The following is a 19027-nucleotide window of genomic DNA, read 5'->3' on the forward strand; positions in this document are numbered from 1 at the left end:
TCATCTGTTCCTCCCCCCCCCCTTCTGTAATTGATCTTTTTAGACCTCTACAGGTGATTCATTTTGCACACCTTTGCATATTCTTGAAACATATGTGGAAAAGGCAAATACCATAGTGGGATTTATGAAGGAAAAGTGCACTCAAAGTTAGCTTTCCTTTTACACAGCATTTGCAAGGTTTCAGTTTTTAGTTATCTATTGGGTTTTGGAATGGGAAGGAAAAAACAGTGATAGTGGCCAGTGGTGAACAGAAAGAATGGGATCTGGAAATTGTTATCAGTAAAGGGGAAAAACAAACAAACAACAACAACAAAAGAAACCCCTAAGGATCTGGTATTGTTTACCCTAAAAAGTAGACTAAAGGGAGGTAATGGTCTCAGCATAAAGTGCTGTTGCAAGGAGTATAGGTGAATAGAACCGCACGTAGTTCATTCAGGTAGCATCAAGAGAGATTCAGATTATTCAGTAGGAAATACAATGGTGAAAATTGTGAATGACTGGAATAAATTGCATTGGAGGTTGTAGAATGGGAGGTCTTTAAAGTCGATGAGACACCTGGCAGCAGCAATGCACATACAGTAGATCCTTCGTTGGAGTTACTGGAGCAAAAAAATGCATTGTGGACGCTGGGTGACAGATATTCCGTTATTCATATAAAGCAATTTAGCTTATAGAAAACAGTGCATTAGTCTTGAACGGTTAGTAGAAATACATCTGTTTTGCTCACTTTGAGAAGGTTCATGAGGTTGATAGTGCAAATGTCAAGTCAAAACTAGACTTACGAGGAATTGCAAATACCTAATTTTTCTGAAAGTCTAGGTATCTTGCTATAATCATAGCATGGGTGGGAGATGGTAGCAGGGAGTGTAGGAGAGTGGACAGGAAGAAAGTCACTTGAAGAGAAAATTTGTTTGTAGAATAAAAATACTAGGTTACAGTCTGTGAACTTGATGGATTGCTGTAGCTCTTGGCATTGTAATCCAACTGTACCTCTGCACTGGGATACTATTCTGTAATGTGTAATTTCTGAAAATACTACTTCAGAAGTGTAATAACACCTTTTTGCATGGCATATGTGAACATATGCTTATTTTGTGTGTGTGCTATTAGAACTTAAAATACTGAGATGATTTTCTGCTTACTTTACAGACTTGCTTACAATCAAATACATGACCATGGGGGATATGAAGACCCCAGATTTTGACGACCTTCTTGCAGCCTTTGACATACCAGACATGGTTGACCCAAAAGCAGCTATTGAATCTGGACATGATGAACATGAAAGCCACATAAAACAAAATGCTCATACAGATGAAGATTCTCATGCACCTTCATCATCTGATGTTGGCGTGAGTGTCATTGTGAAAAATGTACGTACAATTGATTCTTCTGAAGGAGTGGACAAGGATGGCCACCATTCCACAGGCAATGGCTTGCATAATGGCTTTCTAACATCATCAGCTCTTGATAGTTACAGTAAAGATGAAGGGAAGTCATTTAAAGATGATGGGTCAGCTTCTGAGACTACATTGAAGGATTCAGCTTTCAACCAGTTTAGCCCAATTTCAAGTGCTGAAGAATTTGATGATGATGAAAAAATTGAGGTGGATGACCCTCCAGATAAAGAAGAGATGCGTGCAAATTTCAGGGCAAATGTCTTGGCAGGATCTGTATCTCAGCAGGAATATGACAAACTAAAAGCACTTGGGGGGGAGAACTTGATTAAATCTGGTATCCCAATTTCAAGCAGTATAGATAAAAGTAAAGTTGCTAAACGAGAGACAGAGACAAACTCTGTGAATTTAAGTGTTTACGAGCCTTTCAAAGCTCGGAAAGCAGAGGACAAGTTGCTAAAAGACAATTCTGAGAAGCTTATTGAAAACAGGATACTTGATGGAAAACTGAGCACAGAAAAAAGTGAAACAAGTCTTGCCAGCATTTCACAGTCCAAAGCAAAGTCATCAGCAAAGCTTTCTTCATGCATTGCCGCGATTGCAGCACTGAGTGCTAAAAAGGCAGCTACAGATACCAGTAAGGATTTACAGTCTAATTCAAGAGAGTCTTCTCCATTACCAAAGGACATGAGCGAAAGTCCCCGGGCTATGGAAAAATCACCTGAATCTCAGAGTCTTATTGATGGTGCTAAAAAGCCATCTATTAAGCCACCTGATAGTCCCAGGAGTGTATCAAGTGAAAACAGTAGCAAAGGGTCTCCATCTTCTCCTGCAGGGTCAACACCAGCAATTCCTAAAGTTCGCATAAAAACCATCAAGACTTCCTCTGGGGAGATAAAGAGAACTGTTACTAGAGTGTTGCCGGAAGTTGATTTGGACTCTGGTAAAAAGACAGAACAGAGTGCTTCTATGGTAACTTCCATGACGTCTCTCCTGTCCTCTCCAACTTCTGCTGTTCTTTCCTCTCCTCCTAGAGCTCCTCTCCAGTCTGCAGTTGTCACCAATGCAGTTGCATCTGCAGAACTTGCACCAAAGCAGGTCACTATCAAACCTGTGGCTACTGCCTTTCTCCCAGTTTCAGCAGTTAAAACAGCAGGTTCACAAGTTATTAATTTGAAGCTTGCTAACAATACTACAGTGAAAGCCACTGTAATATCTGCTGCTTCAGTGCAGAGTGCCAGTAGCGCCATTATAAAAGCTGCCAATGCTATACAGCAGCAGACTGTTGTGGTGCCAGCATCAAGCCTTGCCAGTGCTAAACTTGTGCCAAAGACAGTCCATCTTGCCAACCTTAATCTTCTGCCTCAAGGTGCTCAAACCACCTCTGAACTCCGCCAAGTGCTAACGAAACCTCAGCAGCAAATAAAGCAGGCAATAATTTCTGCAGCAGCCTCGCAGCCTTCTAAAAAGGTGTCTCGAGTCCAGGTGGTGTCATCTCTACAGAGTTCTGTAGTGGAAGCATTCAACAAGGTGCTGAGTAGTGTCAATCCTGTCCCAGTTTACATCCCAAACCTTAGTCCCCCTGCCAATGCCGGAATAACGTTACCAACACGAGGTTACAAGTGTTTGGAGTGTGGCGACTCATTTGCTCTTGAGAAGAGCCTGACACAGCATTATGACAGGAGGAGCGTGCGAATTGAAGTGACATGTAATCATTGTACAAAGAATTTAGTTTTCTACAACAAATGCAGTCTTCTTTCCCATGCTCGTGGACACAAGGAAAAAGGAGTTGTAATGCAGTGTTCCCATCTGATTTTAAAACCAGTCCCAGCAGATCAAATGATAGCATCTCCTTCAAGCAATACTGCTACATCTATGCTTCAAAGCGCTGTGGGAGTCGGCACGCATACTGTAACAAAGATACAGTCTGGCATAACGGGGACAGTAATATCAGCTCCAGCAAGTACTCCCATCATTCCAGCTATGCCACTAGACGAAGATCCATCAAAACTCTGTAGACATGGTCTAAAGTGTTTGGAGTGTAATGAAGTTTTCCAAGATGAGACATCTCTTGCTACACATTTCCAGCAGGCTGCAGACACGAGTGGACAAGTAGAGTATCATATGTTTAAATTCCAATGTTTCACCTATAAGCCTAGGAGACTTTGGATATGTTTTTCTTTCATTTAGATGTTAATTATCTGAATCTCCATGATTAAAAACATAAACTAAAACCACAAAAAAAGCTTGCGAGCACTTTTATAGTGAACGTCAACATTTTTAAATAAGACTTTTCTTAGAGTTGCTTAGGTCCTGAAGTCTAAAATTTCCATTCTATATTTTTTACTAGAATTTAGCATTAGCTTTTTTACAGGTGAACATTATAATACTGAAATTGATAACGGCCTTTAAGATTTTTTAATGACTATCTCTGTGCTTTGAAATTCGATTATCCCGTGGAATCCACTTAATTGTCACCCTCATTAACAGCACGCTTTTTAACCTGAGAAATATTTTTAAGTAATTCATTCCTGAGCCATCTTTGGTTTTTGTTATTTTCATATAGCACTATAAGTGAGGTTGGCATTCCTATTACCTACAGGGACTCTAGCCAGCAAATAAATGGCACACTGATTGTACTGAAAGGGTACGCGTGCTGTGTTCTTCAGGTCTTTCTTAAACAGAAAGTGGTGTTGACTAGCACACATTACTTGCTATGTGACCATTTACATATTTGTGTTGGTTTTCCTTTCCTCTCATGATTGCTAATGAATTAAACTTACTTTAGTAAAGAATTCTAAAATGGTTTGTGTGTGGCCTAATCTGAAATGCCTCATTCAATAAAAGTTAGTATTAATCAGTGTGCCATGTATTTTATAACCCTGTAAGAATTAAGATCGTTAATTAAATGATATAGCTGGATTTCCATCGGAGTGTGCCAATTAAAAGGGATTCTGGCACATTTCAAAGCATTCAGTTGATCTTGATGTTGCAGCTTGTTCCTGTGCATCAGCAACGAAGCTGAAAGCCTGCAAACAGGCTCTGACTGATCAAGTCAGGGATGCCCTGGGAATATTCCTGGGACTCTCCCAGCAAAGTGCAGAGTAAAGGATTACGTCCTGCAGCTAGGAAGAAATCCGCTAGTAATAGAAGTGCAGAGAGGTTCTTGTTGGAATCTCTTCACTGATCTTAAGACCTGTTACGTGGCCATGAAGCAGGTACGCTGTTCCCACCAGTACAAGCAGTGATGCAAAGAGATATGAATGTGGAGATAATCTTGATTATATGGATTATGTGGCTCTGCCTCAGCTCCTACTTCACGAACTGGTTAGCAGACTTAGGCTGAAATTGCCTGGATTCATAGTGAATTGCAATGTGAGTGAGTTTGTGTTCGTAATGTACTACAGATAGGCCTACCTAAAGCCAGCTTATTTAAGCCTTATGTCAGAAAGAAGTTAGCAGAATGTATTCTGTCCTTAGATCTTGCTGCAGTTTTGAACATTTTCTAATAGCTGACCAAGAGCATGTTCTGCACCAGCTCTCAAGTTGGCCAATATGCAGTAATTGTTTTTAGCTAACTCCTCTGTTGGTGCATGTTAGGTTTATCTTTTTTTTTTTTTTTCATAATAGGTCCATTAATTATCATTTGTGGTATGGTAAGATCCAGTAGTCCTTGGGAAACCCCTGTTGTGTTTGGTACTATGAAAATGAGTAATTAAGAAGGTAGTTCATAAGCAGAAAGCCTCCAAAACAACCAAGTGAGTAAGAAAGACAAAATAGGTTGGGAGGATGGGGCAAGGATAAAATGGAAAAAATAGAGAACAACAAATATTTTAAAAAAAAAAAGTATTGTACTTGCTTTTTGGGGGGGCCTTTTTTTTGGTATGGACAGGTAAACAGGTTTGTAGAAACACCTTTGGCCTTTCTTGCTACCTCTTATTGGTGCTTGTGCTCTGTTGCTGCTGAGTGTGCTTTGTATGCATGTCCTCTTAGATACTGTTTACCCTGGTGAATTTACTGTGGGAAAGCAATGAGATCTTCATACAGCATCAAAATGTAACATCAGTTAAGCAGAAAGATAAGTATGGGTACACAGATACTGCTGTTTAAGGAGGAAAGCTTATGAAGATACAGAAAATAGCATTGCCTACAACCCACCAATGTGTTTCTCTCTCTTGTTGGAAAGCCACTGTCTTTTAAGAGCTGAGGTGTGAAGAAGGCATTAATACCTGCTTACTAGGCCATGGTTTTCCAGATTTCAAAAAATAAACAAAATAAAGAAAAATAAAAGCCTTGTGCTGCAAAACAGAAAGGAAAAGAAGCAATTTTCATGTTGTTCCATTTTAAAAGAACACAATCAACATTGTTTAAATGTTTGTTGAACTACCTATTAAAGCTGACTTAAATATTTTTTATAGTCCTTTTAATAGATCAAAGAACAGTTTTCAGTTGTGCGCTTTTGTTTATGTTGTGCTCTATTACATACTGTAATGACGTAGCTCTACTGCTACATCATGGTAGCTGCTTAACTGAGCAGTTGCTTTGTAGTGAGAGCAATGCCTCCAGCTTTCTTAACAAGTTAGCTTCTTGTCCCCTCTTCAGTTAGCATGAGCATCACTACAAGAGTAGTGTTTGCTGAAGAAAGTCTGTGTACAGGTGTTTATTAATAGTATGTTTCCCCTTTAAAAGCTTGAAAAAGAGCTTTATTGGACTTCTGTTCTATTAGTGCTTGGCACTGGGTTTTTGTTATGAAACTACAATTAATTTGGGGGGAAGGAAACATGAAAGTTATATAAAATAGATATTTTCACTTGAGGAGGAAGGAAGGAAAAAATATTTGGATTTTGAAAAAAAAATAGAAAAAATAGTTATTATTGGCAACTTACCATTCTTTCTAGTGCCTACCTCCTTACTCTTGAAAAGGAAATTGCATACTGCTTTGTGGTAAAAGTAGGAAGTAGCAGTTACTTCTTTTTAAACTCCTGTTATAAAGTAGAATGATTCTTTTAGAATAACTTTAAAAAAAAAAAAAAAAGTAAAACATCAATTAAATGAACAGCAATTGAACAGCAATTAAAAAATGTTCCCTATAAAGTTGTTAGTTTTCTGTAACATCTTCTTTCTGTTAGTAGTCCTATTGAAAAGAACCAGACCACTCACTGGTAGATTTCATGGCTGAATGTAACCCTCACCTACTTAGTGGGGAAACAAAAGCAACAGACCCGGACTAATTCGTGTTAATGTTTGTCTTACTTATAGCTATAAGTGTATTGCTCTCGGGGACACTACACAGTTCATTTACCTTCATGCTCATAGTTCTTGTGTATCTTTATTTTCCACCTCCACCATTTTTTCTTCTAACCTTTTTTTTTTTTTCTGGAACTTTGACTTCAAATGCAGGCAGGTGATGATTTTCACAAACTGTGTTTTATTTTGGTATGGGTTGGAATGAGAGAACTGGAAGTTAATGCCACCTTAAGCCCAGAATAAAATGGTAAGCAAATGTGCTGAATTTCAGAATTTTGCAGTAGATTATTCTTGATCTACTGTAATCAGTTACAATTAAACATTTTACAAGTCAAAATAGCAAACCAGTAGCCTTAACAAATAGCATTATTGGCATTTCGCGTCAGTCTGAATTACTGGCATTGCAGATGAATCTTGAAGACTGCTTGTTGCAAAATCACCATCTGGGATGCGCTCAGCTGGGGTTGGAATGTTGCATGGCTTTTACGTGGCATAGCACCAGGTTTCCTTTTGTAGTGCTGCAGGCAAAATGCTTGGGAAGGGCTGTGAAAACCCCGTATGTTTCTGTGATTGGAGTAAGAAATTTTGTTTTGCTGGTTTCCTACATAATCGAATAACATTCCAGGCCCTCCAGTATTATATTGCTACTTATTAATACATATATGACAGAAGATAAATTTTAGGAATGGTACTGAAGGCTAGTAAATGTGGCAAGCACATTTTAAGTAGAGTTATGGTTAGTCACGCGTTTGCAGCCCGTAAGCCTGAGCTGAATACAAAATTCACATCCCAGACCAGTTCTGTTCAGTGTCGACAGGCATGAGTCACTGGTTCGGACCATGGTTGTTTGGTCAACTGAGGACAAACTCTGACATTTCAGAGTGGATAATATGACTGTATATAGTCATGTTTGTATGACTGTAAAGCCTTTTTGCTTCCGGCACTGGAGTTAGTATTTGTCTTGCATTGATTAAATGGGTACAGGTGATTTTTTGTACTGGCAAAGTTTCCAATACTAGTAAGGCAAACTCATTTGAAACCTATTTGTAACACTGTAGTATTTCTTCTACAATGTTAGCTTTGATTATGCTGTTATATGCTGTGAACCTTACTGTTTTTTAAAAGACACTTACAGGTTAGTGGCCTAAACTGGAAGAAAGGGGTGTCTCTTTGTGAAGCCCCTGTCTTTCAGTAAGAAACTGTTTTATCATGAGGGAAAGGATTATTTCTTAATTATTTGAGGATTTCTTTATATGTAGGTTAGTAAATCATTTTTAACACAACTCTGGAGATCTTGTTTTTTCTATATTCTTGCAAAACGTACACATTACTCCATCTGCAAGACTCTTAAGGATAACATTTCTAAAAATACATAAATATCTTGTTCAAAAATACCCGTGCCACGAAGGAGTCTTAGTTTTGCTTTTAAATCTTCATATGTCACTGATGAGATTCATAATTTCCAGGTCATAAGAGAGAACAATAATTTAAAAGGCCTTACAAAGCAAAGTTGTACAAAATGAAGTCGTTCTGCAAAGACTTTTATTTGTGCTTGACTTTTAGCCAGTGTTTCTGTTGAACTCAACGAAGCAGCAGCTTCTGTGATAAAAGTTAAACAGAAGTATTGCTCCATACAGACTGTCAACCACCTGCTTAGAGATCTTAGTGATGTAGTACTCTAAATGAAACATTTTCACAAATGGTTTTACAGGTTCTGCTCTTTGTGCTCTCCAGTAATGGAAAGCAACTGCGAGCAGAAGTGAAGCGTGTTTCCAGCTCAGTTGCATCATTTACATTTCACCCGAAGAATGACACACAGTACCCAAAGAATTCCGTGATTCTGATTTGGCAAATGGTCAACATGTAGTTGAAGGGTTTTTGGTTTTTTTTTAATTATTTATGTGTAACAAAATACTAGAAAAGAATTGGTACAGGAAGTAGTTCCTGCACTTAGAAAGATTGCCCTTCAAAGAAAAGCTTCTGAAGTATTCCATACATCTGCAGTTTTTACTCAAATGCACAATATTTTGATATTTTACAAAGCAGATGCTGTAGTCTAGCCTGAGAAATATATTTTGAAATTATTTATAGACTATTTGATTGGTAATACTCTGTTTTATTGGCATTGAGAATATTGCCAATAGAATTCATCAAGAGCAAGTATCAAAGAAAGTGAAGATAATATATTTTGTTGGTTTTTTTCTGTATTTATTTTTTTTTCTTGTCATGGTGCTTTTAGATAAAGCTGCTAGGTTTTTTTCTCAAGTTTTACTTAGACCCCTTGCACTATTAAGGTAGTCTTTTGAGGCACCTAATAAAATTTAAATAATCTGACGTGCATCTTCTATGGTCAATGGTATGTGAACGAGCTTTGTTTTGTCAGAATCTGGCCCAAAGTGCCAATACATCCCGTTGCCAATATTCTTCACCTCAGTCCCATGAGGTTAGTCAGCAGAATCCAGAATTTAGTCCTTGACTACTTCTTTTGGTTCAAATCACAGTCACAACATTTAACCTTTTGTTTATATTACAGTGTTTGACACGAGAAATAATGTCTAGCTGAACCAAACCTTTTGTTTCATCTATTTTGGTTTATCGTTTAGAAGACATGCAATATCTGCCAGATGCTGCTTCCTAACCAGTGCAGTTTTGCATCACACCAGAGAATTCATCAGCATAAATCTCCATACACGTGTCCTGAATGTGGAGCAATCTGCAGATCTGTCCACTTCCAGACTCATGTTACTAAGAACTGCCTGCATTATACCCGAAGAGTTGGTTTTCGGTCAGTATTATGATTACTTTGTTGTCAATTTATATGTAATTTATGCTTTCAAAAGTAATTTTCCATTTTCATAAGCATTGTTTGTAGAATACAGCTTCATGGGTTTAAGGTTGTCATGGAAACAATGCTATTAGTACTACAAATTTTGGAATAAATACTGCATTAGAATTCAGCTTTGTTTTGGGCATCCGCTTTTGTATGTTATTAAATCAGAATATTAGCTAATCTCATCCAACCATAAAATGTCAGATTCAGGACTTCACAGTTTCTAAGGTCTAGAAAATTCAGATGTATTTTCTTAATTTCAGGTTCATAACAGACTTCTTGAGCTTTTTCAGGACATTGAATTTTAGGCTGTTCTTTCTGGTAGAACAGTCGTTTTCAGTATTTATTATCAGGAGAATTTATTATCAAGATGTGGATGGGCATACCGCACCAGTCTGGTAGCACAGCAAAAACAACTTTGTAAAGTCCTTTTTGCTCTTATTTGCTGTGGGAAGTCAAGATTTGTCTCTTTACACTGCTTGAAAATTATCTTCTTCATTCAAACAGCCTGCTCTTCTGGTTGTTCATTGTTAACTCCTTCAGTTTTCCTTTTATGCTTTCCTTTCCCTGTAATGGCAACTCACTGAGAAAATGGGGATCAGAGGCATTTCATGGAAATGTTAAGTTTTGAAAGGCTTGAAAATTGTTTTATTGTCAGAACTTTACTGACTCTGAGTGGCGGGCAGCACAGCAAGAGATCGGAAGAGCAACCCGTACAGCTGCGCTTTGCTCAGCAGTCCTCAAGCATTTCCATTTCATCCTGTCTGACTGGGGAAGGGTGATTTAAAGTCCTACCCACTAGAAAGCTTCTTCCCCTTCAAGGTACCGCAGTTCCTTTACTAGGATGGCTGTGACGTCCTTCCACGAAGGGAAGAAAGCATTTTTCCTCCATCAAGACAGCTGCTGTGGCAGTTAGTTTTCAGACTAAACCTATGGCCTGACACAACTCTCAAATCTTCATGTTTCTTTGGATTCTTTTATTTTATCCTTTCCTCCAAAGCAGTGGTCTGTCTTGTCCTAAGTTTCTTACATCTGCTTCCTCCACTCTACTGCCCTTCCCAATAGTCTGTACCTCTTTGTATCATCTTCAGGGACTCTTGGCCTGCACCAGTAACACCAGAAGATTCATAAATCCTTCACAGTGAATCATGATAATGTTCCTAAGCTTTCTGAGATTTATCATAAACATCTCATGTCACACTAAGTCAGAATTTATTTGGTGAGAAGAAACCAAAAATACTTAGGCAAGGAAAAGCAGCATCTGGGAAAGTTTAAGGTCTTCCTTCATTAACTCCTCAGCACCTCGTTATCACCATGACACATGCGCTGCTGAAACGCATGGTATGTCTTGGACCAATGGATCTTGTAAGGCCAGTTTGGTTTCAGTGGTTCAGGCTAACTGTCTGAACTAAATAAGCTGAAAATGTCAACCTTAAGTTTGATTGCATCCTAGTGTGTTGAGAACAAGAAGGGTGATACAACAGTCAAAGAAAGGAAGGCTTGGGCCTTAGGAGTTGTTTTAATATGCAACGGTGGATGCTGAGGATCATTTATGATTTTGCATCACTAGAAAATAAAATCCAGGCAAAATGGGATGGAGAAGGGAGAGGAGGGATGTGCCCCAGCTCTACTGAGGTGACACCATAGCAGTAGAGCTGTTAAGGATTCACTGCAATGAGAGGGCCACACTTTCTACTGCTATGAAGAAATGTTCATCTCTATATGAACAGAGAAGAGCTTAACAGACCCCAAGAAGGTGAGGACCATTTACTTTAGAAAATGCACTGGCAAGTGGAGACTAGATAGCTATGGACTTATTTATTAGGATTTACTAGTTATTTACTTATTTACTAGTATTAGGGATGTAAATTAAGTGCTTAAGAAAGAAAGGGTAACATTTCATAAAATTCCATGAAGATCTATTTTAAAAGGAAAGCAGGATTGTTAAGTGCAATTTATAACTATCTAATGCTTTATTGCTATCATTAAGGCATTAAAACAGTATCCAAAAATTATTTGATGTTTATACAAAAATGATCATGCTAACATGATAGATGCCAAAGTTATTATTTCAGAAGCTAGGGGCCTTCCAAGTTGAAACTAAAACTCTTACTGCAAAACACTGATCACTAAGAAATCTGTTGATTTGACAGGTTACGTTTTAATTGCTTATTTCAGTATATTCGCAGATTTACTGGGTATATATACTAAGACTGGACTGGAGGTGCATGGCACTATAAAAGGGGCCATTGTGGGTAGAAATTCTCATGTGCTAATTTTAATTCAATTTTTTAATCATTTTGTTTTAGAATAGATGCGGAAAGGTCACAAATTTTCAACATTGCAGAAGTACGTTTTTGAAAAATACTTTCAGAATTCCAATCTGATATACTGAATTGATTGTAGAGATTCCGTTTAGTTGTTTTGAATTTAGATTTACTTTTTTGTTTGTTTTAATCCAAGCATTGATTTGATTACTAGCACAGAAAATCATTGCCATTATGTTTTCATTAAGTCTAAACAAGGGAAGTGGTGAAAATGTTTTGCTTACTAGTTTTCCATTTTGGTGGTAGCTTCTAAATTACTGTGGTGTACCTTACATAATCCGCTGCATGTGAAAAAAAATGCATTTTATAAAAGCTCTTTACAAATTTGCAGAGGATTGAAGCATTCTTTTTATAATCAATAGAATATTTGTCTGACTCTTCTGTCTATTCTGTTGTAATATCATAAAACGTGCTCTGACTTCATATCTCTTAGATTTTAGAAGTTAAATTTGGGAAAATCCTTTTTTTTCTCCTTTTTGATATGCAAATCTCTGCTTATAGTGATTCTTACTCTGTTGTTTATACTTTTAAATTGACAGTATAATGTAGTTTTAACTGGTTGTATGTATATGCTTAACTCTTCCACTTGCTTGAAAATCAGTGTTGATTCCATTTCTTTCAATACTGCTTTATGCTAGGCTGAACTGACTCTTTTCCACTCTTTTTGCAGCTGCGTGCATTGCAATGTTGTATACTCTGATGTGGCGGCACTCAAGTCTCATATTCAAGGTTCTCATTGTGAAGTCTTTTACAAATGTCCTATCTGTCCCATGGCATTTAAATCTGCTCCCAGCACACATTCCCATGCCTATACACAACACCCGGGTATCAAGATAGGCGAACCAAAGTAAGCAAAATTACTATTTTTACTGTACTTGCTTGCATTCTAATAACCTTTGAAATTGCGTTGTGTCCTGTACTTACAATCTTAATTCAAGTACTGAACAATCAACAGTTTGTCATCCATTTGGTAATGCGTGTCATTCTTCTAATATTTTCAAGAGGTTTTAGCTAGGAATTTATTTGGCAAAGGTTAAATTTCCATGAACATAGCAATAGCAGTTCTTTAAACACAGCACTACAATAAAGTAATGCAGTAATTACAAAAACAATTCAGCCTGCTCGTGTGCTGCTTCTCCTTGTTTTCTAATCCACTTAACCTCACGTGCATTTTTACTGTGAATTGAGATATAATGTGATTCCAAAAAGAACTGCTAAGGCTCACCGGCGCTTTTGTAGTGATTTTCTTAATGTCTGGTTGAAAAGGCAGAAAAAAGTGATTTTATTTTTTCTGTTATGTGTTTACAAATAGTTGTCTAGGTGAATTTGGGAAATTGGTTCTTCTCGTGCCATCAGCCCTCGGGTTGGGGTGCATGCTTGTGGCCGGGGTGTTAGATGCAGCTGCAGTTGTCTCTGGGCAGACCTCAGGCAGCTCTTGCGGGCTGCAGCCTCCTGCGGTGCCACAGAGGTGGTTCTGATCAGGCAGCTGCTCGCTTATCAGGCGGTGTTTTCCGCTGTCTGCTAGATGTGTCCTCGGGAAAGCTGTAAGTTTGGAAATGGTGAGCTAGGTTTTAGCTTCACTAAGACTGTCGTGTCTAAAGGACAACAATCCCTGTCTGGTAAGTGAGAGGTGCCAGCCTTTAAACCTTTTCCAGCCTTGCCCTGAAATTCAAAATAAATACAGAGCTATTTTTATATAAGCTTTTTTCTGATACAAAATCTCTCTTTTCTGGATTAAGGCAGAAGCGTTTCCATTCTTCACCTGGGATGGTGGTATATAAACACAGAAAGTCGTTTACTGAAGGCAGTAAGAAGGGGCATAATTCAGGGTCTTCATTGTGAAAATGTTGAATAATCAAGGCAGGGGGAGCTGCAGGTGTCGACACGTATGAAAATCAGACTTCAAATTGCGTAGGCCTTAAGCCCAATGCCTTCTAATCACAGGCCTTTTTCTTCTCTCTTCTTCCTCTGCTGGTATGAATGCAGAACAGAGTAAATACTCAAATGTTTAACTCTGTTTTGTTTCTTTAAACTGCTTGGAGCACACAAGTACATTTTAACAAGTTGCAGAGTCGAGAAAAATATAGAGCAGATGAAAGAAACAAGGTATCTTGCATTGTAATAACCAGATTTCACAAGAATCTGGCATAACACTTTTTCTTCTAGCCTGTTAAAAGGAGATCTGTTTTTTCTTTTTTCTTTAGCAAAATAGCAACAGACTTACTGTGTCTGATACTAAATTCAGACATTTCCACCAGTGATAAATGATACCTTGTTTTAATTCAGGATAATATCTTAGTGAGAGGCTTTGACATACCAGCATTTAATCTAAAACTTGTTTAAGGTTCGCATGATTTTCATTACAGAAAACTGAAAGATGAAGATCACCAACTGTGTAAGATACTCCACATATGAAAAGTACAGAAGATCTACTGAGTTGTGCTTTTATCTGTTGAACTTCTCATAAATTTGGTGAATTAAGTATTTTGCATTAGTTTCCTTTCCATATGAGAAGGAGTGTTTTCTTTAAATTTGCTCGTTTAAATCAAGATGCTGTCTCACATGCTTGCAGAATGACTAGGAAGGTTTTCCCAGTCTTTGCAATGTTTGGAGTTCCTTGTTTCTGTTTCACAAGCACCTGTAGGTAGTACAGTGTCAGCACCAGGGCTCAAGATGCTCATTGATTACTGTCTGACCATTTAATAAGGTCTATTTCAGGCTATCAGGACCTGTGGTTTTCCTCAGAATTAACTGAATGTATTTATGCTGTTCAGCACCAATGTAAAATGGAAAGTATTTTCTTGTTTGGATTAATTGGTTGCTGAGGTTATTTCTCACGTATGTTAGTCAAGTGACATCAAGTTTTCATAGCTCAAATTCTCTTTTATCTACTGTAGTGTTCCACATTGTACTGGAAGAAATTTATTCTTGTTTGACGAATATGCCAGTGCCACTGCTGGTTTACCTGTCGTGTGTTACCTGCTATCTGTGCTGCGCATGGCCAGCATACATTTTGAAAGCTTAACAATTTGTTGTAAAGAAGCAATATAATACAGTATTATAATGCTAGAGATATTACCATGAAAGTTCAACTGTTTGTTGTTATGAAGTAAGCGTTTTAAAACAAATGAAAAGCACTGTACAATACCCTTTTATGTTTTAAAACAGGAAGCTTTCAAGCTTTTGTGTAGTGCTTGAAGGTCATTTAACCCAGATTTTTAAATGGGAGTTTCAAACCTTATGCTGATAGGCAAATGTTTTTGAACTCCTGTCTGACCACAGAGCCTGGTTTCTAGAGGCCCTGATCACGGCGGTGCTGCGGGAAATAAGGCTGTGTGTGTGAACGAATCAGGGGAGCTGGGAAGGATTTATTAGTTCTCCCTCATAAATGGGCCGAGACCAGCTCAGTCCTGAGGCTCTGTTTATTTGTTCACACAATTTTTGTTTACAGGAATTAGGCTTAGCGGGTAAATGGCTGTGTGCCTCTGGCATTTACTGGAATTGTATGATTTATAATTATATTACAAATGGTTGTTTCAGAACAGATATAGTAAACTATTTGCTGCATGAAAAATGAAGTCTATATGCAGTGATTCTCTAACAGTTGAAATTAGATTATTTTAATATAGGGAAATGGATGGCTTTCAACTTTGTCAGCTCTCTCCTGTAACATACCTAGGATGTTTTGATGTGAAACCAAAGCTTATATGTGATTTTGTTTTTTCAGTAAATAGTGGAAGTCCATAGGAACAGCATAAAGGTATTTTTCATGGCTGATCTCTTTTTGGATATTGGAGAAGTTCTTGTTTATGAAGCCAGATTATGAATATATACTGTACTCTCAGTACAAAATGTATTATCCTACAAGTACTGTTTTTTTGAGGGAAAAAGTGCAGGAAGGAGAAATACCGTGCTCTGCAAAAGCTTTCAAAATGCTAGACATCTTTAATGCAATATGAAAGTATTTTTCTGTGAGATACATGTGTGTTCATTCGAAGATAATATATGAATATTTATTACCCAGATTTTTGAAAAATGAAGAAGTATATGTATCATGCCTATTTTGGTGTGTACTGTAGAGCAGGAGTAGTTAGTGAGCGTGTGTAACTACCCTGGTTGTGCAGTGGCAGTTGAACTGGCTGCCCTTCTCGAGGATCTTGTTGAACTTAGGCTATTGTAAATTATGTCCTAAAGAAGCATAACTGCCTTTAAACTTTGGGCAGGGCTTTAAGCTGATGTATGTTAAATACCAATTACCTCAGTTTTAAAGCAAATCAGCACACTCAGTTGCATGTGTTTAGGATGAAAGTCATGCTTTCAAATGTGAGTCAAAGTAAAACTTGGTGGATATAGTCACAACACGTACTGTTAGGTATCTTGGTACGAATTTGAATTAAGACAGAGATCTGAGTTTTAAAGTTAGATCTATACCAGATAATTCTTGTGCTTTTGTGAAAATAGAGTAATGTCATTTAGCTTTCATAGAAAATATAAGTATTCAGCTCCTGGTGTTTTTAGAGAGAGAATTTTTTTATATATGGTGAATTCACAAATAAGTGAATTTTTTTTGTAGCAGATTCACTTTCTGCTGCCAGTAGCACCTGTAAGTGTTAGTGAGCAGTGCATTACTCAAGGTGGTGGTCATTAAGGGACTGGGAAGAGCATTGGCAGCAAATCAAGGGAGATGATCCTTCTCTTATCTCTTCAGTGCTGGTGAGACACATCTGGAGTACTGGGTCCAGATCTGGCCTCCCTGGTAGAAGGGAGACGTGGACATAGTGGAGTGAGTTCAGCACAGCACTACTAAGGTGATGCAGGGCCTGATGCATCTCACATGTGACGAGAAGGTGAGAGAGCTGGGACTGTTCAGCCTGGAGAAGAGAAGGCTCAGGGAGACCTTATCAATGTGTATCAATGCCTACCTGATGGGAAGGAATGAAGAGGAAGATGAACTCTTTTTATCAGCAACCACTCACAGGACAAGAGGCAGTGGGCAGAAATTAAACCACAAGAAATTCCATCTGAACACAATAAATTACAGGTTAGTGAGGGTGGTGGTCAAACAGTGGCACAGGTTGCCCAGAGAGGCTGTGGAGTCTCCACCTGTGGGGATGGTCAAAACCTCACTGGACATGGTCCTAGGCAGCTGCTCTGGCTGACCCTGCTTGAGGCAGGGCTGGACCGAATGACCTCAAGAACTCCCTTCCAACCTCAATCATTCTGTAATCTTGTGTTACTTTAGGCACATTATGAATCTGAGCCATATAATAGGTCATAGTTTATTTGAATGAATTACGTAAGCCTGCAATAACAAATTTATGTTCTACAGACCTGAAATTGTTCCAACTTGGATGACTGTCTAGTTCCACGACAGATGATAAAGCAGGTTTTCTAACTTCTCTTTTGTCTAATTTTATTTCCAAGATATTGTTCGAATAAAGATGTCATGAAATACACAGAGAATAATTTTTAATTCTGCCAGTATTTATTTACATCTCATTAACCCAGAACACTGTAATTTTACTCATCTCTCATTAGCACTTAGCAGTGGCATCGAGTACTCAGTAAGAGGCACCAAAATTCTGGAATTGTGGTTGTTATCAGTGGTCCATGAGCAAGGAACCAGAAGGGTGAAAAGCGCCCTGCCAGGGGCAAGGCTTTGATACAGTCTTGTGCCTCGGGTTGTTTGCCTGGTTAGTTAGCGATCAGGTTTTGACATTTTGTTACTTTTGGACAAAGTTGTTGAGGAAGATGTAAAACAGTATTATAAAAGAAAGGACTTAAAGGACGGAAGAAAAGTATTTGGTACCCCAGAACCAGGAAATATCATCAGGCAGTTAGTACCTGCTCTCAGTTTGTGTTCACAGACATATTAACTACAGAATTGTAGCAAGTACTTCTCTGAGGAAATTACATTTTTTCTTGGGTGTAGCGAAGGCAGCTGGCAGTAAAATCTTTGCTTCAAATTATCTTGAGCTGTTCTGCTGAGAAAGGATCGAGATGTTGGTTTAGAGTGCTGAGATGCTCAGCAGCTGTGTGCTGTGGCTGGGGGAGATGATCTGGTGCATAGTAAATCTTTAGGCTCTTGCTTTTCTGTTTCCCTTAAACAGTGCATCCCATAGCGAGTGTCTGTAATAGTGCCCTGTGCCTGGGCAGATTCACATTCTCTCCATTTCAGTCTGCATTCACTTCAGCTTGTCTGCCAGGGTGGTAATCCACTGACTTATTTCCCCGGGAGTTGTCTCTTACAATCTCAGTTAAAACTGTTAGTAAGATAAGTGAGGTTTTATTGATGTGAGATATATGAGGTGAAACTGCATTTTAGAAACCTCTTTTTTTTCCTTACCAATTAATATCAAGAAACATTTCCTATTTCTGGCAAGCTCTTTAACACCTTCCTTACAGGAACTTACGCGGGCAATGAGAAAACTTAGCGTGCTAACAAGCAGGGGTTTTGTTTGTTTGTTTGTTTTTTAATGGAAATCCATTCTTTAGGACAGAGATCGACCTCTAAGTGATGGGCTTTCACAGAGGAAGTGCCTGTCTTGGTACTCAGCACCTGTGCTTGAGTTTCCTTTATCTTATCTGAAGTTTTTCTGAAGTACCACTACAGATGGTTAATGGATTTGATTTCTCTCTCATCTGAAGATCTATGGCAAATTTCTGTATTCCTTTTCTTTCGCATGTCATTTCCTTTCATTCATTTTCCAAGTTTAAAAATGCATATGCTTTGAGAGAGGAAGTTGCGGTTTTGGTGGTATCTCTACATTGCTGTGATAGACAGATTCTTAAAGGCCTGTAATTGCAGAACAGGGAAACATCACCCTGTGAAGTCTCAGTTTCAGAACATTAACAGAGTCTAGACTTGTCATTCAGGAGGTTCAAAGCCATATACATTGACAAAAATAAGTGCATCGTGAAGTATATTACTGATTATAATCAAATCAGTAACTCCCTTAAAATACATTGCCTTTGCAACTTGAAACAGGTGTATTCTTTGTCCTTCAGTTACAACATGAGTTCAAGAGCTGAAGACCTATTACTTCAGCGTACTGTAAGCAGATGTTGGTGTTATATATGTAACTGGCATATGCTATTGTTTTCTGGCTTAGTCATTTTTTTCTATTTTTCTGCTTTTTCTACCACTCCTTTATTCTGAGTTTGGAAGATGTTCTGAATTAGTTTCATTTTACCGTTTTTCAGGCAATGCGAAATAATTGCTTAAAGGT

The 19027-nt window shown here is 38.2% G+C and overlaps 1 protein-coding gene across 13 annotated transcripts in view; it reads left to right on the forward strand.

Moving 5' to 3' along the window:
• Positions 1-19027, forward strand: part of LOC310888808 (zinc finger protein 532) — a 45446-nt gene that overhangs the window by 14202 nt on the left and 12217 nt on the right. For 12 of the 13 annotated variants that reach the window (XM_083815905.1, XM_083815907.1, XM_083815911.1 and 9 more), the window contains 3 exons: positions 1150-3506; positions 9245-9426; positions 12469-12645. In XM_083815905.1, the coding sequence (XP_083672031.1) occupies positions 1170-3506; positions 9245-9426; positions 12469-12645 (2696 nt within the window). In that variant the 5' untranslated portion in view covers positions 1150-1169. The remainder of the gene's footprint in view (positions 1-1149; positions 3507-9244; positions 9427-12468; positions 12646-19027) is intronic. The other variant, XM_083815903.1, reaches the window with a different exon arrangement.

Source organism: Anser anser (genome assembly GCF_964211835.1).
Source record: "Anser anser genome assembly, chromosome: W".
Taxonomy (NCBI): Eukaryota; Metazoa; Chordata; class Aves; order Anseriformes; family Anatidae; genus Anser; species Anser anser.